The 24,008-nt window shown below is 39.9% G+C and overlaps 1 protein-coding gene across 2 annotated transcripts in view; it reads right to left on the bottom strand.

The window, feature by feature from the left end:
* Positions 1–24,008, bottom strand: part of FMN2 (formin 2) — a 159,675-nt gene that overhangs the window by 39,094 nt on the left and 96,573 nt on the right. For both annotated transcript variants that reach the window (XM_053382624.1, XM_053382625.1), the window contains 6 exons: positions 23,288–23,349; positions 14,601–14,692; positions 14,348–14,477; positions 11,455–11,601; positions 8,379–8,438; positions 7,190–7,310 (listed from right to left, as the gene is read on the bottom strand). In XM_053382624.1, the coding sequence (XP_053238599.1) occupies positions 7,190–7,310; positions 8,379–8,438; positions 11,455–11,601; positions 14,348–14,477; positions 14,601–14,692; positions 23,288–23,349 (612 nt within the window). The remainder of the gene's footprint in view (positions 1–7,189; positions 7,311–8,378; positions 8,439–11,454; positions 11,602–14,347; positions 14,478–14,600; positions 14,693–23,287; positions 23,350–24,008) is intronic.

The raw sequence follows: 24,008 nt of genomic DNA, 5'->3' as shown, positions 1-24,008 counted from the left end.
AAAATTATAGACCACATTAAAAAAATAAGTTATTTGACCAAGACTGAAATATTTATAAGAAAACGCCAATAAAATCAACAGACTTTAAAAACACTTAACCATAATAAAATGATCAGCATATAATCTGTATTGTTTCTAGCCAATGCACACAGCACTGAATGATGGTTAAGCAACACTCCATGATACCTGGACCACTGTCAGCACAGGAAGAATATCGGCTAATTTGCCAAGATGTTGATATTTTAAATGCAGTATTGGATTCTGTGAAAATCCACATTCATCCAATGAGAAAAAACTGTGCAAGGTATTAATTTGCCTCCAGTCTTAAACCCACTTACTAGGGAGTAAGATCCACTGAATTTACGGAGGCTTACTTCAAACGAAATATGCATACAATTGTACTATTTGTGAATCAGTCAAAAGGCAAGAGCTGAACAAACATATGATCAAAGGTAAATTTCTGATTTGATGTTCATGGCATACAGTCTTATTTCAGCTTAATTTTGTAGGTTGAGGGGTGCATGCCATAATTCATAATCTGTCAGATGTCACACATCTGGGTATAAGTCTACAAAAATACATCCAAATTTGCTCACATTTTAAGAATCTGCCCTTTTGGTTAGACAGTGAGAAAAATGGCGAGCACTTCTTATTTGGGTACTTTGAAAAGTTTCCCCAAATTTATTTTCAGAAATATATTAGGGATATAGATCTTACATATTCCTGGAAAGAGAAACGCCATCTGATCTGAGCACCACAGAGTCATATAGAAATGCTTGAAGTCGGTAACTTTAAAGGGAGTTCAGATTTAATGCAGGGAAATGAAGCCAGGTTTATCTGAATTGCACACTTTTCCATGAGAAGAGAAAGACCTCTCAATTTTCTTTTATTTATTTTTTTGGTATTGTTAGGACTTATGCTAAGGACTGTTGAAGCTTCAAAAGCCTCTACAGACAGCTCCTTGTTTGGAGTTTTAAGGACAGTAAAACATGACTCACAGATTGACTGAAATCCTGGCTTTATTTTACATATGGTTTAGGTTTAGGAGTCTGCATGCAGTGATGTTTCAGTCAATTAACCCTTTCAGCAATGTTTGCACAGGCTACTGAAGTATGTGGGTGCAGCACTAATGATTAGCTTGCCACAGCAATGTTTACGTGGAAATCCTAAGAGGTTTTTAAGCAGCGGTCATGAAAACCACTGTTGAGTTGAGTAGTCCTATTACCTTGAAATGAATTATGTCAATATTAGCAGTGTATGTGGGTTGTAGTTCATTAGCCTTCAGGACCATAGCCTTAAAGTACGCTTACATGCCTGCAACCCATGTCAAAGTGACATGGACTCAGCACGACATGAAAAGCAGCAGCAGGAGGGCTCCTGACAAGGAGTCTGCACCAACCTCTATAGGAACTGCTGGCCTGGGTCTGCTCTGGGTGAGCCAGAATGCAACTGGTCAGATCTAGGAAGATTGTTTTGTATTTCTGAAGTCTGAAGTTTATCTGACATACCACCTCTCAGCTATGAAAATGACTTTCCCTCCTTAAAACACACACAAAAATCAGTTATTACAGGACTGAAGTCATTTCTAGAAGAAGAATGGAAAACACTTAGAAAAACGGTGAAAAGTACATAGCATAATGCAAAAGTGATATGTCTATGGAGGTTATACCAAAATTGTAAACCATTACAAAATGGGTACAGTTGAGAGAAGCATAAGCATGTTTAAGTGTCTGACTGTGTCAGGATTACCTTTACTGTTTTTTAATTGATTCTAGTGCACAGATTTCTGCATGAACATGAAGGGGGCAGATGGAGACGTAGAGAAGGTAAGCCATTCCTTTATAGAAGAGTCTTTGCTTACATTTCAATCCAGCATCTTCAATGCACAACTGGTGAACTTAATTTTTCATTGTAAAGTTCATCTACTGCGTGTATACTGGACCAATTCACAAAATCAATGTGATGTGTTTGCAGTAATGTCACCCAAAGTCTTCTTTTTACTAAGCAAGATCCACATCCCTGTGAACTTGTTAAGATAGCAAATCCGTGTTTTTGGAAAGAGGATGATATCCCTCTGTAGCCTATCCCACCTCCATGCATACTCAAGAAACCTGAACACCCAGTAGCTGAAAATGTTACGCCCCCTGTTGCAGGTGGGGTTTCAATTGTTGAACTGTGGAAATGCTGAGCAATTATGTCATACATTAATATATCTAAATGACTAGTCATAATTTAGTCCAGGGATTAGCAACATTTTTGGGTCTGTATCGGCACAACAGCAAACTAGAGAACCTATTGTGAGCAACACACATACCACACAACCTATTGGCTATAATAAAATGTTTCTTTCAAGCCTACTTAGAGTGGGGGTGGGACAGGAAAACATGTGAGCACCAGGGAAGCACCTGTTGGTGCATATGAGCCCCCAGACACCACATTGGAAATCCCTGATCTAGTTTTATCTATGGAGAAGTTGACCCATCACTAATTGTCAATCCTATATTTACATATCTGATTTTCAGATGTACAATTAAACTATTTCTGTAGCTATATAAGAATCCCTTTCAAGTAGACAAAGACTTCCAAGTTTAAAAACACAAGTATTAATCTGATAGATTATGATTGAAACAATGATAATAAAATATTACAATTTAAGAGGAGACAAAGGAGAAACCCCGTGCACCGATTCAACCTTGTTTTTTTCAGTTTCTGCATGTTTTATGCATCCAGCAAGCGCATCTCATTTGGATTTATTGCAAAGTGGGGGGACATTTCGTGTTATAGAGTTCCATGTGATTTGAAGCTCATTGATTATGCTCCTAATCAATTTTGGAGCCTTTTTTTAAAAAAAAAAAGAAATAGTTTGCAATGGAACATCTTCCAATGTGCCTAAATATACTTTTTTCAATGACAGAACCAAACTTCAGATATGATTGAAAGTAGTGGAACTGGAGCCAAAAGTACTGGGACTTGAAAATATACTCATTTCAGCAATATTTTCAACAAATGCTAAGATGCAAGGGGTGGGGAACCCTGCAGGAGTTGACACAAAGTCCTAAACTTAAAATTCTCCTGTATCATTCCAGTGCAGTAGCAGGCTTTCTCTTTAACAAAGCAAGTCGATTTAAGTATTGTAGCAAGTGCTAAAATTTCAAGTGTGGAATGACAGAGTTACTGAAAGTTATTACTCGACATGACTGCATCTAGGAGGTCTGCTGACAGCCCGGAGAGATCAAAAGCAGATCAGGTTGCTTAACAAACTATATGTCACTGAACTGAGAAAGGCTAAACTGAGAATCCTGGAGAGCTGTGAAATCGGGGAGCAATTGATGGAGCCGAACCAGTAGATATATTAATAAAATCCCAAGCTGTCTCAGGTCCTTTGTTTATTAGAGTGTCTGGTACATAACAGATTAATGTCCAGGCACATAATGCTTTAAAACAAGGGCAGAAGAAATTGGTGGCAGCTGAACAGAATGATTAGTGAAATGTTACATAAATAGTTATGAAAACTGGACATGAAATTCGTGCTCTAAAATACAAGAAATACCCCAATATGCTCTTTTGAACGTCTAAAATTGCATCTTCTTTACATAATACCCCTGAAGTTCCCCCTCACACCCGTATTAGCAGTCTCCAGTGCACAGTACTGCTCATAAAACAAACAGGGAAAATAAAAAGAAGGAACCTGTGCAATCATCCTGAAAACATATATAAAAACAAACTATCCCCACAAAATTTTCCCTTTTAAGCACATGTGCACCCAAGCTTATCATTCTGATTACACACCATAAAGAAAACATTTTACATTATTATAAAAATAGTTTTAAGTTAGCATGATTTCCCACAGATTGCTAATACGCTGAGACAGTCAGATGTAGCCACACCAGCTAGCTGTTGCTCCATTTTTATGTAGCACAACTTTCAAAATATAGGTAGGAATTTCAGAGGAAATAGCAATCACATTGCATGATTAGATTTGGAAGGGCAGAAACAAATGCACTTTACACCCAGCAGTTATTGGGGAATAAGCGGTGCAGGTATACCACTTTGGAAATTATTTTGTGCACCAACTTTGCTCATTAATATAGTCATTCTTATTTTCTCAGTTGTGGAGAGAGAAGTACAAACCAACAGTTTTATACTTAAGTCTCAATGAAAAGTCTGATTTAGAATCTGAGCAGATAGATGACTCTCAGGCTGGTTCAGTGCTAGCTCTTCCATGGACCCTATGAACTTGTCCCTATCTTATTTTTGGTCTTGTCATTGTCCTCCCTCTGCGAGCCTTACCAAACAAGTTAAGCTTTCTACTACTAAACGCGGGATACAAGACACAGAAGTCCTCCTTGCTCATGACACAGTTGAAGAAATTTCCTGTCAGTATCAGCATGGATTTGCCCACAAATCAGGAACTAAAAGGTGCTGGATAAGTGTCTGGAGCTAGGATAAAGCTTATGGCTTACATCTTAACCCAACTTCCACTGTCAGGATCATCAGGCGGGCAAGGTTTCCATTCACAGGATGTACAAATGAACATAAGAGGAGCCCTTCTGGATCAAGCCAAAGGCCCATCGAGCCCACCATTTAATTAGCTAAAGGCCTGGGAGAAGAGGAATGCTTTGCCTGGTGCCTAAAGACGTGTAACGTAGGTGCTAGGTGAGCCTCCCTGGGGAAAGCAGGTTGTCAAGATGTTCTCACGATGGCCAGCCAGCTGCCTATGGGAAGCCTGCAAGCAGGACTGGAGTGCCACAGTACTCTCCTCAATTGTCATTCCCAGCAACTAGTATTCAGATGCATAGTGCCTCTGACTACAAGCAGAAGGGAAGTGGAGGGCTTCACTGATCTATCCTTCCCCCTCTGCCCCTTGAAAATCCAGAAGTTTGGATGAATTTCTGGAGCAGAATGAGAGGCATGTAGATAGCTGCAGGGAAAGGGGAGATGGGGAAAAAATTCTGCTTCACCCATGAACTTGAGCAAGAGTCCCTGCTCGATCCCAGTTCCCTTCATGAATGGAAGGATTCTTCCATTTGTGTAGGGCTAGGTAGGATCCAGGCCTCTGAATGTAAGTTTTACTAGCTCAGGGGAGACAACGTGTGACAAGGCCTTCTCCATGGCAGTGCCCCATCTATGGAACACCTTCCCCAAGAAGATGCCTCTGCCCCTCATACTGATGACGTTTAGACACAAACTGAAGACATATTTGTTTAGTCAGACTTTTCAGATATGAATCTCAACCAAAATTTCAGCAGCTGGCATTGTTTTTGTATTTTTTTTGTTTCTTTCTTTTAGAGATGTATTTTTAGATGTTTTTAATTATTGCTTGATTATTCTTCTGTGTTGTTCATTGTCCTATGCTGTCACATGAGGAAGGGCCATAAAGAAAGAAAACTGACGGCAAGGAGCATATATGACAATATGCATGAGGAACATAAGAGTATGCTTGAGCCTCTATGTATATGCAAGGAATCTGTGTTTGTGCAAGTAAGAAAGAGATATATGGTGGGCAATGGGGAGTAAGAGTACATATCTGTTTAGTTTAGAAGTTATTTGGAACCCTCCCTCCCCACAAAAAGAGTATTCAGCTATTAAGATGAGCATCCAATGGTTTATAAAACTTGCAAAAGCCATCGATAAATTCAGCTAAAGCCATTAAAAGGATTCTTTTCGTCAAGTCAAATTGCACTAGCTTTAATGCCATGCTAAATTTGCTGCTTTGAAAACCTCAGAAAATTGTTTCCTCATGTGAGAAGAAACTCATGTCATGTTTTTCCAACTGCTTGTGACTCTTAAGAGCTTTATCTTGCAACCTTAATCACCAGTCTCCATTTAGAATGACATTGCTTGACTGTCATGTGCAGGACCAGCATTATATTAAGCCAGAAGCAACTGAGAGATACTGCATGGTTTCAGATTGGCTTGTACAACTGAGAAGCAGGGGAAATCTCCATTAATAATGGCAATCTCAGAACTTGATTATTGCAAGGTGGGGTGACTCATGGGCCTCATCCCAAGGCTTCAGCTGATGTGAAATGCTGCGGCGAGGCTTGCACTGGCTGCCCACATGCTACAGGGGCAGCTTCAAGACTCTTAATCTTAATTTACAAGGTCCTTAATACAAGGTCCAGGGTGTCTGATGCCTTATAGCCCTGCTCAATCACTGTGTACTTCAGGGGAGCCTCTATTAGCAGTCCCCATGGCTCAGATACTTGGCTTGTATCCACAAGGAGCTGTGCCTTCAGCATTGTGGGTCCAATTTTCTGGAACTCCCTTCCAATTGAGGTCAGACAGCCCACTATCCCTCCTGAACTTTCAGTGCTTACTGAACACTTAAAATAAAAATCCACCAGGATCTTTAATTGTGGGACTCTGAAGAACATTTCCCAAAGGATCCAACACCAGCTTCTGGAATTGGAAAAGCAGAACCATTTCAAAGCATTATCTCTAACAGCCATCTCAAACAGATACCATGGTCATTGGTATCAAAAGAATTCCAAGAGAACAACAAAGGCAGTTTCAGTTCCAAACCGGGTCTGAAACCTGTCTGAAATATATCTACAAAATCAGATTCATCTTGTAACGACATGTTCAGCCACCAAGACAAGAATATTAGCAACTGTCTATGGTTATGTAAACATCTGTCTTGTTGAATATATGTCGTAGTTTAAGACCAACCTGCTGCTTTGGAGAGCTAGATTAACAGAACAATCCTATACATGTCAACTCATAAATTAGCTCCACTGTGTTCAGCAGAACTTATTTCCAGGACTGCAGCCTAAATAGCCCATCAAGAATACTCTGGCACTTTTAATAATTTATATATTAAGCTCTGTGTTCTTAAATATTGTGCCATGCTTTCCGTGCAAGTTATTTCAGATTTTCTAAGTGATATGTCAGAAATTCCAAATGATGACTTCCCTCACAGCCCATTCACCTTCTCAAGACAAACCGCCTAAGTTATTTTTGAAAAGCTCTAAATATGAGAAGTGCAATTTTAAAGGCTTATGTAGAATAACTGTTTTCTCTTCTGTAGGAGCTTAGTTTTGCAATCAATTGCTGATAACATTCACTTGAAGGCTTTTATTCATATCTGTGACATGCATTTGGCTTTATGGGCATCATATCTTTCAAACTTTAGATACACAGAGAGAAATCTTCTAAATGTTTCTCAGAAGGGACTGCAAACACGTACCTCGCAAGTCTTTTTTAAGTTTGCGGAGATCCTTCTGAAACTCTTCAAATTTTAACTGAGTAGCTTGAAAAAGGTCCTGTGGCTCTGGAAGAGGGAAGATGCACTGTTCTTTTCCAGCATCCTGACAAAGCATAAAATAAATAAAATTAAAATATTAAAATATTTGCAACTGAGATATGAGCTCAAGTTTTAACACCTACTTATTAAAGCAAATACAGTATCTAAGTAGTCAAGGTACAGGCTTGTTAATACCAGATAAATGGAATCCAACAAGCAAATGGGCAATATCACTTGGTAGCTCATTATGTGCTCGTGGAAAAGATGAACTAGTCTCCAACTATATTTAAAAAGGTAAAGAGTAGAGTAGAGTGGCCGGAGCCTCAAGATGAGTGGGATAGCTGTATTTTTCCAGCTGTAAAGCAGATGGAGACCAGGGCATAGTTACACAAGAACAGGGACTGGAAACCTGTAGCCATCCAGAGGTTGTTGGACTACAACACCCATCATCCCTGACCATTGGGCTAACAACCTCTGAAGAGAGGAAAGAGACAGCTTTCTCATCCCTGCGTTGAAAGATGAACCGAAGCTCCCTGTGCCCATTAAGCCCAGTAGTAATATGACTTGATATTTATTTCCAGATTCATTTCTGCAAAAATGATGTACACATTTTCTCAGGGAAGGAGGCCTGAGCTAGTACCGTTGCCTTCTCAAAAATATGGATATTCCAGAGTAACATGAGATTGCAATTTCCAATTCTAATTTCAGTGTATGCAATTTTTTATGCATGATTGTGAAGTATTAGCTTTTGTTGTAGATGGCATGTACAATCTTGAATGGATTGTTTTGGCAGATGTCTCTGACGCCACTGAGGGGTAAGCTTCAATCTACCCTTCTGGTAGTTTTTCTTTTAAAAATACATGTTATTTTGCTTATTGTATTTTTATACTGTTGTAACCCACTCTGGGAACTTAGGGTGAAGAGCGGGTTAGAAATCTAATCTAATAACCATAACAACGGCAACATTTCACCTCAAAAACATATCCACATTCCTAGCAGATAATGGTCAATCAAAGCTATATGCAGAGCATACTGTCACACTTAAACCACTAGAAGACAATGAATTAAGCTTCAGTGACAGAAGCAAGAAAACCAAAACAAAAAAAGTTAAAATGGAGAAATTTATACCTACCTCATCAAAATTACGCAAATAATATGAGACGATATATGACAGAAGACTTCTGCTGTTGTCCTGTACAGAGGCAAAATTAAATAATGAAGCTATTGTGCATAAAATGTATCCAATTTTTGCCCATCATTTCTATTTTTATACAGTTGGTGAACCATTAAACTAGAAGGTGAAGGAAACTTAGGAAGAGGACAAGAGCATTATAACTCAGAGCTATGTTAGCAGAGAAGCAAGAGCTGACATATTAAATCAGGATTAAAGGAAATAGAGTCCAATCTTGCATGCATATGAGCAGAAAATTAAAGGGAGTGTTGAATGCCCAAAATATGAGGACATGTGTACAGTCTTTTCTTTTATGCCTTGTTTCATCTATATCTAGCTGTTATTTTCAGATAATAAAGGGCAATGGCAGAGAAATTAATGATGATAGGGGTACCAATGGACAGAATGTAAAACTCTATTAATGATTCCTTAAGCTGAAAGTTTCTGAACTATGTTTGCTTCAGCTTAAACCACTGGATACTGTTTATAACTGAACAGTAATGCAATTAATAGGAAACAAATGCTGGAGCTTGAGGGCAGGTTATCCAATGAACTGTTGACAATATGTTTAAAGAGGACAAAACAAAGTACTTCTTCATGCAAATCACACACATAGTTTATGAAACTCATTGCCACAGGATGTTATGGTGGTCACTATGCATAGATAAGGGACGCGGGTGGCGCTGTGGTCTAAACCACTGAGCCTACGGCATTTCCGTGCGCTGCTCTGGTTCACCAGAAGCGGCTTAGTCATGCTGGCCACATGACTCGGAAGCTGTACGCTGGCTCCCTCGGCCAATAAAGCGAGATGAGCGCCGCAACCCCAGAGTCGGTCACGACTGGACCTAATGGTCAGGGCTCTCTTTACCTTTATGCATAGATACAGCATTAGACAACTACATTAAGGAAAACTCAGTCAAAGCCTATTAGCCAAGACAGTTAAAACATTGGCCAATTTAGAGGCAATATACCTCTTGTTACTAGTGACAAATATCGGATAACATTCTCCATTATGCCCTGCTTGTAAATTTCCTTGAGAATTTCTGGGAGGCAACTGTTGGAAACAAATTTCTGGGCAAGATGGAACAATGGTCTGACCAAGAATAACCTTTCTTATTTTCTTAAAAGGAAAAGCACAACAATTTAATTTAGAAAAACTAATAAAGGAACTAGCATGAAATTCAAAGTTCAATACAGATTCAGTTTGGAAAATATGCAGATGTAATGATAAAACACAACAATTTCAGTACAACTTTCACTATGTAGAAAAGGAGGGTTGTCATTTTCATAAGTCATCCCTAAAGCATGTTCTGAAATTTCAAGAAGTGTGCTGTGGACACAGCAAGTATAAATGAATCCAATTTATTTGGCATTTTTTGACATTGTATCACAGAGCTAACTTAAGCTTTCACATCAAACAATGCCAACATCAGTGTGCTGGACTGCCATCACATTTGAACAGGAAGACAATTGCCATAGATGCCGATGTCCCCACCACTTATAGAGAAGTCAGAGTCTGAAGGCTACAGCATGGTATTGTCTGCCAGCCTCTGGTGTGCAGTGATGATGCGAGTTGCTACATTCCTATGAATTGTAAACCTCTCAGTAGCTTGATGCAGATCCACTTCAGAGTGGATGGGACCTTAATGTCTGTTGTCCAATGTGAAAAGACCCACAGAGGATACATACTCACACCTAAACACCATTTCTTACGCTTTCAGCCATTCATAGTCATTTCTGTTAAACATTCCGCACCCCAGGTGCTGCATGCAGAATTGTTCCCAACATCAAAAATCACAATCGGGATGGGTGGGGGTGGGTTGTTTTCACTCTTCTACTTTTATAGACTTATTTCTAGTATTAAGGGAAATTTGACACCTAGTTGACTATTGATATTTTTGGCTAGTATTTGTTTCATTGTCTTTGGTCACTTCAGACATTACCAATTAGTGTTCAAAGTGGCCAAATAGAAAGAAATGCTTCATTCCAGTATGTATTCCTGGCCTTTCTCAACAGAGTCTTGAAGTGATGCAATGCTAAAAGGAAAAATTATTGTCTAAAATGTATAAGCTACTATTGGAATGGGAAACAAAAGATGAGCTGGTTAAAGCCTCAATGACCCACTGGACAATTGATATAGGGTATACAATAGAATTAAACCTCTGGGAGAAATTCTGGAAGAAAGAAATTTACTGCATGTTACATGTTGAAAGAGAACTACATGAAAGTGATTCATAGATGGTATTTAGCCCCAAGTAGACTAGCTAAAAACTATAAAGTGGAATTGAATTTGTGTTGGAAATGTGAAGACATGGAAGGGGCTTTTTCATATGTAGTGGGCATGCAAAAAAAGTTAAAGAATATTGGGAGATGATATATAATGAGATGAAAAAAAATGTTTAAATCAGCATTCCCCAAAAAACCCCAGAGGCATTTCTGTTAGGAATGGTTCAGACATTTATGTATGCAACAACAGTGGCTCAGATCCTGTTAGCCCAAAAATGGAAGGTGAGGGAGGTCCCTAGCAAGGAGGACTGGTAACTTACGATGATAGAATATGCAGAGTTAGCAAGTCTAACAAGCAGAATTAGAGAGCAAGAATCACAGGTATTTAGAGGAGTGGAAAATTTTCACTGAGTCTGTAGTAAATATTTGTGTATGGATGAAAATGCTGGCAGTATTAAGGAAAATTCAACAGTATAACATATTTAAAAGGGGTGTAAGATGGGAGAACTGAATTAGATGGGTTTATAAAAATATGCAGGAATGGTGGGTAAATTAAAAGAACCTTGGAAGGGAAGGGAGGGAAGAAGTTGAATGGATGGCTATAATGGATGGCTATAATGAAATGTAAAATTTGAAAATGTGATAAAAATTATTTTTTAAAAAGAAAAACAGTATAGAAACAAGACTTAAGGACCATATACATAACAGATGTGATCAACCATTTATTTAATGACTGAGGTAACCACAGGGAATCTATGAGCTAAAGAATACAATATTAAGTTTTACTACAACTGAAAAGAACCAAACTTACGCTACTCTTGACATCTTTCAGTTTGGGAAGTATGTCTAACCCAAAGCCATCTGCTTGTCCTCTTGTCCTGTTTCCACCATTCATGTAATTCCCAAAAGCAAGGACCAAACTTAAGACCTGCATAACTCCTGAGCCATTCTTCAGTGTCTGAGAAAACAAGATACAGAGCAACTTCTTCATCAGAAATATTTGGTTTCAAATAAGAAATAATAGACAATGGCAATGGCAAAAATGATTATTTGTTTTAAGAGATATATATGCTGTAACTTACTTTTGCATATCATATCATGCTATGATTATCTCAATAAAACCTCAATGGTAACAATTTTGTAGGACTTAACTGTTGCTCATGGGTTACAAATAAAATAACACCAAAATGTTGTTCAAATGCTGAAAGTTTTACCACCACCCCCTGCCCTTCCCTGGCACAGGAATATCAGTACTTATTAATCATTTGGTATCATTAAGGTCACGCCTCTTCAAGAGATACACATATATAATAGGGAAACCCAGCCAGGTGGGCAGGGTATAAATAAATTAATATTACTATCATCATCATCATCATCAGGGTTTCCCAGTTTCCATTAAGGGACAAGCACCTTATTTTGTCAAGAGAAAGTGGTTGGAGGTGTGATATAACAGCTCAACCATAGAAAATGTTAGGTGGAGCTCTAAGTACATGCTCTATCTGGCATATAGCAGGTGTGTACCTGGGAAAGAAAACACAGATTTTGACAGCAGGGGAAAGTCACAATAATGTTTTATGGTGATGGGGAAAATTCATAAACAGGGGATATTGGAGGCCCACAGGGGAGGTGTGCAAAGGCTGCATGTGCATTAGAGTAACTGGGCAAATATCACCATAACATAACTTGCAGCAATCAACTCTGGATTTGGCACCAGAAAAAACCAGAATGATTCCCATTCTTGACAAGAAACAACCACAGAATACATGTTGTGAAGAGTTTTCTCTTCACTAGCAAATTAGTCATCTTACACTTGCTAGCAGAGAGATAAATAAGCATCACCAGCAGCAATGGTGTGAGCATGACTCAGCCAGCAAGAGAACTCCTGGCACACCAATGCTTGGCACAAAGGAAGACCACCACCACGTAGGCTTCCGCATAGTGGGTTAAGCCCCACAACCATCCTCTCCTGATAGAAGGAGGTATCTGGAACAATGGAGCCATTCTGTTATACTTGGAAAATTATACTTCTGTTTCTCATTAAGAACACACACACAGACAATTCTTAATGAGGTGGGCCACCCTACTTTTAGCAACTGGATTCTTGATGGCTAAAAAAGCATGGCAAACAAAAGTCAACTCTTGTTAAAGGCCTAAAAAGCTTCATTAGTATTATGTTAGATGAAATCTGTTTACTGATCTCTTGAGAATAGTAGGGGAGGGTGAAAGAGGACAAACTAAACCTCTTTTTTCTACTCAGACCCTGTACTGCAAGACTGAGAGGAAGTATTCACTCAGTTGCCTCAGGCAATGCCCAACGAAAGACTCCTGAAAGAAGGTGGCCTTTTTGATTGATTGATTGGTTGGTTGGTTGGTTTGTAGCACCCTCTTCCCCAACCAATCAGAATGAGGGCAAGGGAAAGGCTTTCCTCAGTGATATCGGCACATGGCCAAATCTAATTGATTACGTAGTACCATGACAGTATAAAGTTCATTAGCCAGTACCAGACTGGTTGGGATAATGTAATGACTAACCAGGGGGGAATGGCATCAAAGCAGCAGCACTTCAGACTAAAAAGAGACACAAAAATCACAGAAAGAGCTACAGCAATAGGGTTTGGAGTGGGGAGTGTTTCAATACCCTCAAAAGCATGCATTTCACTCTGAAAATGTTTTGGGGCAGTCAACGCAACCTAGATTTTTACCCCAGAGAAATATGATGGTGAAGCAGTGAGACGAGAGTTAAGGTGAGAGTTTTTACTGCAACAAAACATGTGACTCGTGTATCGGTTTCTACAGCCAGAACAGGCACTGTAACCTTCCAACAGCTTGACTTCAACCACAAAAGCGCACTACTACATTGTCTCCCAAGACAGACAGATGCCAACCAACCAACTTTTAATGCAAGCGACAAATAATCAGGGTTTTTTCAGCTGGAACTCGCTGGAAATGAGTTCTGGCATCTCTCAGGTGGGCCCCCATTGCCATTATAAGAGAACAAGGGAGGTGTTCATATCTCTTTTTCTAGAAAAATGGCACTGAAAATATCAGTTGTACATTGCTGCAAAGAGCTGTTTGACCATACTTGCTCCATTTGTAGAAGAATGTTTAGGAATTTGTAGAAGAATGTTTAGGAAATGTAGCACAATTTCATACGTGTCTACTTAACAGTAACTCCCACTGAGTTCAGTGGGGATTATTCCCAGATTAAATGGATATAGGATAGCAGCCATAGATTCTTATTGTAGTTAAGTTTCAAGATGTTTAGCTAATGTCAATGTCACCAAATTACTCCAATCTGATTATTAGAAATTATAACAGAAAGGATGTTTACAAAAATTAACACACACATTAAGAGAAAAGGCCAAATAGTGTTTGTTTAGAAAATGCTAAAGGGAAGGCAGCATCAGTTACAGACAGAAGAGATTTTGCTTTGGCACAGGAAGAAGGTACATTATTCTCTAGAGGTTGGTGTGCATTGGCTACAGACTTGTGATGTTATATTTCAGCACTGAAAGCCAAATCTTAAGATTTGCTTTGATCTTGAAGCACAATCATAAAATGTTCCATTCAGCAGGACTGCTATCCTTCACATTTAATGAGCAGCTAAAGTAAATAAAACTTTTGAAATATGAGTATTGCTGAACAAGAAAGATTAAATATCAGCAAATCTAGCCCTCACATCACATGGTCCAAAGTTAACCTACCTCACACAGTTTCTGCAACAATTCAAGTTTGCTGTGGATGGAGGAAATGCTTTCAGAAAACGTTGACTGGAACAGGATACAAAAGACTCGTTCTGAGAAGTTGGGAATGAGGGATAGCTCATAAAGAAACCTGCCGAAGTAAATGAAAAGTATTATTTAAATCTATTATATGAATTTCACAGGCAAATTGTTCTCCCACAAAGCAGAAGGTAGCATTGCAGCCCAATAGAATGCCCAACCATAGGGTCCTTACTGTTCAGGTTTGTCCAAAGACTTGGCATTCTCCTTTTCTTTACTTGACTTGCCATGTTTTTCTATCTTTTCAAGTTCATCTGATTGTGCTCTCTTTAAAAAAAGACAGACAAAGAGGGGGGTTGGAGGGAACATTATGGTTTAAAAGCAGAATACAAATACAAATAAAATAAATTATATAATGCTCATAACACGTTAATCAATTAAAATCAGTTATGACTCCTCATATTAAGAAATTCAGCTGTTTATATAGATGGTTTCAATGGTTTCAGTGACTTAGTTTACTGAAGAATGATACATGCAAGAATGTTTGATGCCGAACAAAACTTCTCTAAATGTAATGTTATGACTGTTAAAAGTTTGCAAGAGATCTATTCATTCAAGCATACATACATACATAAAGACAACTCATGGTCTTCTTTCTCTCTCACACACACACTCCACACCTTTTGAGTTTTTCATATATTTTCCTAGATCCAATGTCTAGGAAGCACTATTTCTTTTCACTAGTTAGTTGCTTGCACCTGAGGGCAATCTGATCTCCAAAAACACATTTAACAAAGTAAGGCACCTAAATCAAAGTTTTCAACACTATTGATATATGAGTCAATATTTGTTTTTGGAGGGTGGGGGGAAAGCAATTCTTTAAGTGAGTTATTTATCAATTGGTTCCGAAGCCATGGGAGATGAACCGTGAGTAAAATGCTAAACAATTCCTCTTTTACATAAAGATTTGCTCCACTTAAGATGAAACAAACACGGTCAAAAATCTCATTTCCCTCTAATATTGATGTGACTTTCTATTAGCAGGTTCCACTTTTCAACAGTATTCTGTTCAAAGGAAAGAGCAACAGTTATTTTAGAGGTCAAAGTGTTGTAACAGCAGTCGGGTTTTTCCTTAAGTAGCATTACGTTTGTAGTATTTTAACATGAGTATAATACCCATCAAACACTGAAGCTGAAAAAAACCCATGTGCCTGCTGTAACACACACACACACACACACACACACACACACACACACACACACTTTCTATAACAGTGAACACCTGAGTTTTGAGCACTGAGTGCTTGAATACATCCTGAATTGAAGAAGTATATGCAAAAGCAATGTTTGGTATAGACTTTGGGGTTGTGTTAATAATTAAATTACATAGCCTACACGAGCCAACAATTGAACATACTACAGAGCTGGGAATAGGAAAGCACAACCGGAATGATGATATCTCACATTATAGTCTAAAAGCAGTATCTGTTGTGTTAGTCCTGATGGCTCAATCTTTCAGAGAGCATGAGATCACAGAAATGTGACAGTGAAAAAACAAAAACAAAACAAAAAACCAATTATTGTATAAATTTTCCACACAGGAACCACAACCCCTAAAGCTTCCACACTTCCTAAGTCAGTGCCAGAGCTGGTGGCCATCAAAGAACAGGGCCCAACCACTGGCCAGGGAGGAGAGGGGGAGAAAATTAGACATCTTGCCCAGGTCCAGATGCCAGTCTGGCTTTAGTTCTGGTCATGGCATTGAAGCTGCCTTGGCTGCCTGACTTTTACCAGAAGAGTGTAATTCGGCTCATTCACCTTGATCTTGCAGTGGCTTTTGGTACTGTTGACCACAGTATCCTTCTGGAGCTTCTCTCAGAGGGTTGGGGAAACTGTGCTTTAGTGGGTCTGCTCATATCTCCAGAGCCATTTCACGGGAGCTGTCCTGTGGTGTCCCACAGGATTCCATCTCCCCCCCCATGCTATTTAACATCTACATGAAGCCCCCTGAGAACTGTCATTAGGAAATTTGGAGTTAAGTGTCATCAATATGTGGACGACACCCAGCTCTGTCTCTGTTTTCAACTGAATCAGAAGAGGCAGTTGAAGAGTTAGGCCAGTGCTTGGAGGCAGTCATGGGTTGGGTGTGGCCCAATAAACTGAAGCTGAATACTGAAAAATCAGAGACGTTTTGTCTTGGAGATGGGAAGATGGCCTGCTCTGGGTGGTATTGTTCTCTCCTGGAAGAAGCAGCTCCACAGTTTTGGGGTGCTCCTGGATTCAGCGCTGTTGAGGAACAGCAAAACATCTCTGGGTGTGAGTCCTAAGGCTTCCATCCCACTTCTAAATTGAGCCTTGGGGAGAACACTAGCCACACTCCATGATGTGTTACCTTTCCACACGCAGGAAGGGTTCAAGGTAGGGGCAGACCGAAGAAGCAACTCCCTATATGTTACTTGATAAGGTGCATTTACATAAAGAGTCATTGCTGACCGTTTAAAAATATTTTAAGTCTTTGGTCTGGTGTATAGTTGCCAACTCTAAGGAGCCCAGACCCCTTACCCTCCAATTTTGGGGGGCATCCCCCCCATTGACCATGTCAAGCCACGTCAGCCTCTTTCTCCACTGCATGAGAACGCAGGTAAGGTGCCTGATCGCCCACCCACTTTTCTGTCTCCCAGGCCCCCTCCCTCCTCTCCTCCCCTCCAGAGGCCTCGGTCTGGACCTGGCACCCCACAAGCCCCCCGCCATGGAGGAACTTGGCTGCCACCTGTTGGCATCTGGTCAGGGATAAAAGGGAGTGGTGCATGATTGGGCCTGCTGTCGTCCCCCAGCAAGCCCCCTGACTCAGCCTCTCATTGACGGCTCCAGCCTGAACAGGGCTGCCTCCCATGCTCAGAGCCCAGCGGCTCGAGCCTTGGAAGTGCCAGGTGAGGGAGGGAGGGGGAAGAGTCTTCACTGGGGCCAAGAGGCTTGACCCTGGTCTGTGCCTGCTTGGTTTCAGCCTCCCTCCATCCCTCTGTCCTTCTGTTCAAGTTTGTGCCACTGGTCTGGTGAAAGGACCTGGGTTCCAGATCCCTTGAGATCCAGTCTTTGTTAGCCTACAGGCAACCTGAGAGAAACAGGAATCACAGAAAAGAGTGAAGTATGCTTTCAGTTCAATTCCAAAGCTTAGAGCCTCATTAAAAGACACAGGAAAATCTGCAGTGAAAATTGAGAGATTAGGATTATGGCACATAGGTGCCACTTCAAGTGTGCTGCCCTACCTTCAAAGGCAGCACAAGTGACTAGGTGGGGAAATATGATTCTGCTGCCCTATGTTGCACGGAGCCAACATGTTTCATAGTATCATAGAATTGTGGAGTTGAAAGGGACCCCCATGTGTCAGCAGTGTGGTGCAGCATCAAAAATAACTATTGCTATTCTAGGCTGCATCAACAGAAGTATTGTGTTCAGGTCAAGGGAAGTAATAAAAGGTAAAGGTACCCCTGACCATTAGGTCCAGTCATGGCCAACTCTGTCATGGCCAACTCTAGGGTTGCGGTGCTCATCTCACTTTATTGGCCGAGGGAGCCGGCGTACAGCTTCTGGGTCATGTGGCCAGCATGACTAAGCCATTTCTGGTGAACCAGTGCAGCACACGGAAACACTGTTTACCTTCCCGCTGGAGTGGTACCTATTTATCTACTTGCACTTTCGAACTGCTGGTTGGCAGGAGCAGGGACTGAGCAACGGGAGCTCACCCCGTCACGGGGATTCGAACCGCCAACCTTCTGATCGGCAAGTGCTAGGCTCTGGTTTAACCCACAGCACCACCTGCGTCCCCCCAAGGGAAGTAATAGTCCCACTCTATTCTGCCTTCATTAGACCACGCCTGGAATACTGAGTCCATTTCTGGGCACACAGTTGAAGAAGGATATTGATAAGATGGAACGTGTGCAGAGGAGGGGGACCAAAATGATCAAGGGTCTGGAAACCAAGCCTTACGAAGAATGATTGAGGGAATTAGGTATTTTAGCCTGGAAAAGAGGAGACTGAGAAGAGACATGATAGCCATCTTCAAACATCTAAAGGGCTGTCACATGGAGGATGAAGCAAGCTTTTTCCCCCCTGCTCCAGAGGCTAGGACACAAACCAATGGATTCAAGTTACAAGAAAGCAGATTCAAACTAAACATCAGGAAAAACATTCTGACGGTAACAGCTTTTCAACAGTGGAACAGACTTCCACAAGAAGTTGTGGACTCTCCTTCCTTGAAGGTTTTTAAGCAGAGGTTGTAGGGCGATCTGCCATGTATGATCTAGTTGAGATTCAGTAAAATGTTTCTCCTGCTTCTTGGAATATGAGCTAAGTTTTCTGGTACACTATTTGTGGGCTGCGTCAAGTGTCAAATTTTGGTTATATTTGTCTCTCTTTGTGTGCATGTATATAAAATTGAAGCCAAATTCGGGAAATAAAAAGGACATTCCTATTCCCCTCAAGAGCATTTTGTCAAAGAGAACATTCAGCATATTGTTCACATAAAATTTCATTAGCTCCTGATTACACTTGAAACATCTTTGAAACAATACATTGAAATAAATTAAATAGAAAACTGATGGCACAAGCTAATTGTAATATAGTACAGCAAACAAGACACAAGATAATATTCCTGCACAGTTCCCCATCAAATATACTTTAAGTAGGAAAGTAAAACCAATTGGGTGGGAGTCTCCTGCAAGATACTTTTCAGGACTCTCATCTCATAAATCCTTGACTGCTCGTAAATATATTGTTCTTCACATATGCACATGTATTATGTATTATTAATCACAGCACATCCTTTCATTGGTGGCTGATAACAGACTGTGATGTATGGAGAGGGGGGAATAAGATAAACCAGAAAGTGTGCAAGAGCCCCTCCTTCCCCAATTGCTACATTAAATACACTTCCCATCATTTTATAACAATGGCTGTATTCAGAGATAACGACAATCTATGATAGTAAGTCCTTGTCTAGGAGAGGAGGAGGTTCCTCATAATCCTGAGGTTGGGGGGGGGAGAAGTAACAATTGGGGAGATACAGGGTTCTGTCCTGGGCCTGGTGTTGTCTAACACCTTTATAAAGAAATTGGATGAAGGAATACAGGGGATGCTCGCCAAATTTGCAGGCACCAAATTGGGACGGGTAGCTAATACTACATAAAATAGAATTAGGATTTGGAGAGCAGACTGGAGAACCGAGCCAAAACTAACAAAATAATTTTCAATAGGGACAAATGAACGGTTCTACACTTACATCTTCTTTAACTAGACATGGGTATAAATCTTATAAACAAAACAACAACCATATACAGTACAAGTCTATACTCCATTTGTTAACAAACAATAAACTTAATTTATATCTCTACTACAGTGGTACCTCAGGTTACAGACGCTTCAGGTTACATACGCTTCAGGTTACAGACTCCGCTAACCCAGAAATAGTACCTCAGGTTAAGAACTTTGCTTCAGGGTGAGAACAGAGACTGCATGGTGGCAGCAGCGGGAGGCCCCATTAGCTAAAGTGGTGCTTCAGGTTAAGAATTGTTTCAGGTTAAGAACAGACCTCCAGAATGAATTAAGTTCTTACCACTGTATCTCTTGTTGTCTTCTCTATTTATTAACATAGATTAAAAAACAAAAAAACCCCACATAATTGGACTCCCTAAATTTTTTTCCCAATGTGTATTTTCCTTCTGATGGTGAATATACCTAACATTATTAGCTTATCCTTTGTTTCCTTTCTAATACATTCTTAGAACAGTACTTAACCTTTGACTTATTTCATTTGTATTTCATCAATCCCGGGTCAATCAGGGTTCTACACTTAGGCAGGTATAACCGGCGGCACAAACATAAGATGAGGCACACCTGGCTTGACAGAAGTACATGTGAAGAGGAACAAGCTTGACATGAGTCAACAGTGTGATGCAGCAGCTGATGGGTCCTTCAGGTATCCACAATCATGTAGCTTCTTAATCTGCTCTTCTCTAGGTTAACTAGAGCCTCTTTAATTAAATGTTACTGTAACAACTTCTTCAGTAACCATTCAGCAAATACCCAGAGACTGGAGGAGGATGAGGAGAAGAAGGATAAGAGGAAGAAGAAGAGGAAGAGGAAGAATACCCATGGTATTATTATGCCAGTAACTATCCCCAATAACACAGAACAATAAGCCTAAATGAGCTATCTGGGTTTTTCACTGGAAAATAGAAAATGTCTAAGATGTATGCAGTAACTATGCAGTTTAACAAGTCTTTAATTCCTTAGTAAACAGGAATTAAGCCCTCAGGATTGCGGCTTTTGAAATTAGGGTGTGTTTAGACTTGGAGGCTGCCCAAACTTCTTTCACATCTCGAAGGAAAAGCGCCATGCCAAACATATGTAATCAGAAAAAAGTGATTACATTTTGAAGAAAGATCATAAAACAAATGCTCCCATATGTTTCAGAGATCAAATAAAACGTCTGAGAACTAGTACCGCAGTGTTTTAACTGTACAGTAAAAAGAATGTTCAGATGTGACAATTAATGAACGTAGTGTATGAAAAGTAACAGGAAAGGTTGAGCAAGTTAATAAAAGATTTGGAAATATGGAGCAGTAAAACCTGGGCAATTCTTTTCAGGCTTCAGCAGAAAAAGAATCCTCCTTGTTCCGGATGGAAAGCTGGGGGTGAAAGAGAAAACTCCTTCCTTGTGGAGGAGTTAAACTAAGGGAAGAATTATTTGAGACACTATATTTTTAGCAGAAAATGTAGGTGAGATGGCGCCAGCTGCGGATCAGAGTTCCAGTTAGGCCCACTTTTCCAGCAGTGATATCCACAGCAGTAGCTTCTTTGGCAAGCTCCTCTTGTCTTCTCCTCCATACAGCAAGAGCAGTAGCAACTCATAAATCCAGGGAAGATGTCAACATTTCCCTAGGCTCTCAAGGCAGTAGACCCCAAGGACAAGAGCAAAGCAGTGGTGTTTCCTCCCCCCCCCCACTACAGATCTGAAAAAGTTTAAGATTAAGAGACTCGCCAAGAAGATTATTTTCACTCCAGCTTGTTCTTTCTTTTATGTTTAATAGACAAAGCAGTACAAGCCTCTATGAATACTTTCGCCATAGTAGCCTGAACAGGTCCTTTCACCAGCTTCATTGCTACTTCCTTGATTAAGAGCTAGTGTCACCATCACAGCAAGGCTAAAAAGCATAAATAGCAGGTCAGGTATTTATATTATGTTTCTACCCTACATGCATCTCTTTCTTGCTGTTAGGGACAATTAAGGGTGCTAGTGATGAGCTATTAAGCCATTTTACAGTGAGTGTCTATCATCCCTCCCATTATTTACCCTGTCATCTTTTGATATTATCAGATGAGCTATCTTAAACCCCCACTATGTCACAAGAAACAACAACCTGCCATTCACCCTATGGTCCCCAGGGTGGGTTACAGCTATTAATGTTAAAAACCATCACAAAAATAAAGTTGAACTAAAATATACATAATGGATATAAACAAAAACAAAACAAAAAACAGGATAAAGTTGTATGCCTTCAGCATTGGCTCAAAGGTGTATAATGAAGATGTCAGATGGACCTCAGCTTAGGGGCTGCCACAGAGAATGTCCTCTCCTGGGGCACCACTCCCACCTAGCTCTGAGCTTCTAAGAATGGTGGAACAACCAAGAGGGCTCCCTCTACCCATCTCAACATCCAGGGTGCATATGCACATAAAAAACCTTTTCGGTAATGGCCCCAACAGGAAAACTAATGGAACCTATCAGCTTCTTGAAAGCATTAGAATATATCCTTTTTTACACATGCTTTCATTCACATTTAGTAACTAATAGACAGCCATGCTCAGCAACTAATTTTTAACAAGGACTGTACTTTTAAAGACAATATGTATTGTTGTAAGCTTGCAGAGAGATGGAATCAGGGCTGCTGGAATTCCATTAGTGGCCCTGGAAAGAATTTATTTTGTTAGGAACAATGACTAGGAAAGACGGATCCTACAGGAAGGTCGAAAACACTTTTGGCAAAAGAGCATGCTCTTCTCCTTCCTCTCCTGAAAGCAAGTTTGGACTATAAGCTGACATAATTGGGGGGCTGAAGTCTGAGCTATGGACTTAGTTTAGGCATTGGGGTAGGGAATCCATTTAAAAATATGTTTAAGTTGCTCTTCCAAACCACTTGAGGTGTGTGTGTGGGGGGAGCATATATTGGTGTACTGTACTTTAGCTTTCCATTTCAGCTTGGATGCTCCTTGGGTTTTCCTTAAATTTAGGTAGAAATAATATCATTTATGAACAGACAGTTTTGTGGCTTTAAAGTGAAATCAGATCAGTAGATACATGGAGGGAAAATAATGTAGACTATAGCAATTAAATAAAGTGAGAAAAGTGAATACAGAAAGAGAATGGATTTTAAAATAATTATTTTAAATATACTCATGTTAGGCGAAAGATAAGATTTAGTGCCAGCCAATCCATGACCTTACAGTATATTAATGTGTGTTAATACTGGCTTTTATTACATGCTAAGAATGATTAAAATGTAAAACAGCTATTTCACAATAAAACCAGCAGCTGACTATTAAAAATGCACCAAATAGATCTGGCATATGTCCTCTGACTAACTTTTTGATGTGTAGGAACATAATTTTTCCACTGTGCTTTCCTATTATGCTAGACTACATGTCTTAGTCTACTAATTTGTAATGTCCTGTCTTTGAGGGGTTACACAATTTCCCAGACCTTTTAATTTCTGCATGGTGTTTTCCATTTGATTTGAACCAGGAAACTGTTCTATTATAGCAACACTCCCATAGTCACAACATAATGGCTTTGCCCTGGTTTTCAAAAAGTGCTAATAATACAGTGAGCATATATTCATGATATATATTTGTCTTGTTACTCACATTCTCATAAAGGGCTTGAAGAGTCTCTAAATCAACCACAGAGTTATCCAAGTTCACAACAGCTGTGAATAAGAGAGACAAAAGTGGAAAAGGATTACATGTCAATATGATAATCCATCAGTGAAGAAAAGACTAAGCACAATAGTTTTTTATGACCCACTGGTCATACAGCTTAACGGCTTAAAGTTTATTAATGCTTTTGAAAAGTGCTGTGTCGAAGATTGTGGACAAGGAACCTGGTGGAGCCAGGTGTCAAATGTTAAGAAATTCATGCCCCCGTTCCCCTACAAGACACACATAGGATCCCATGAGTACGGCAAAAGTCAAAGATCAGAGATAAGCTTTACATCAGAGCTTCATGGTCCGACTAAAAGCATTATAGAAAATCGCAAGTCTGTTACAGCCAAACACACACACACACACACACACACACACAGGAGACCTGTCACTGGTTGGGTTTCACTCTTAAACTGATTAATCCATAGATCAACCAGTGACCTTCAAGACACCTGACAAGGGTTAAATCTTCTATGCTCTAAAGCCAAAGATTTTATACAGATATAAAACTATGCTTTTCTGGTCCTGAAGTAATCTATGTTTTGCCACAGATATCCATTACTGTTCTTTTCGTGTGAAAACAAATGTAGTTAGCCATTACACAAACAGCAATTTCAATCAACTCAACTTCAAAAGGAGAAAATGATGATTATGATTAACAAAG

Source organism: Podarcis raffonei, chromosome 3 (assembly GCF_027172205.1).
Source record: "Podarcis raffonei isolate rPodRaf1 chromosome 3, rPodRaf1.pri, whole genome shotgun sequence".
In the NCBI taxonomy this organism is placed as follows: domain Eukaryota; kingdom Metazoa; phylum Chordata; class Lepidosauria; order Squamata; family Lacertidae; genus Podarcis; species Podarcis raffonei.
This window is presented reverse-complemented; position numbering and strand designations above follow the sequence as displayed.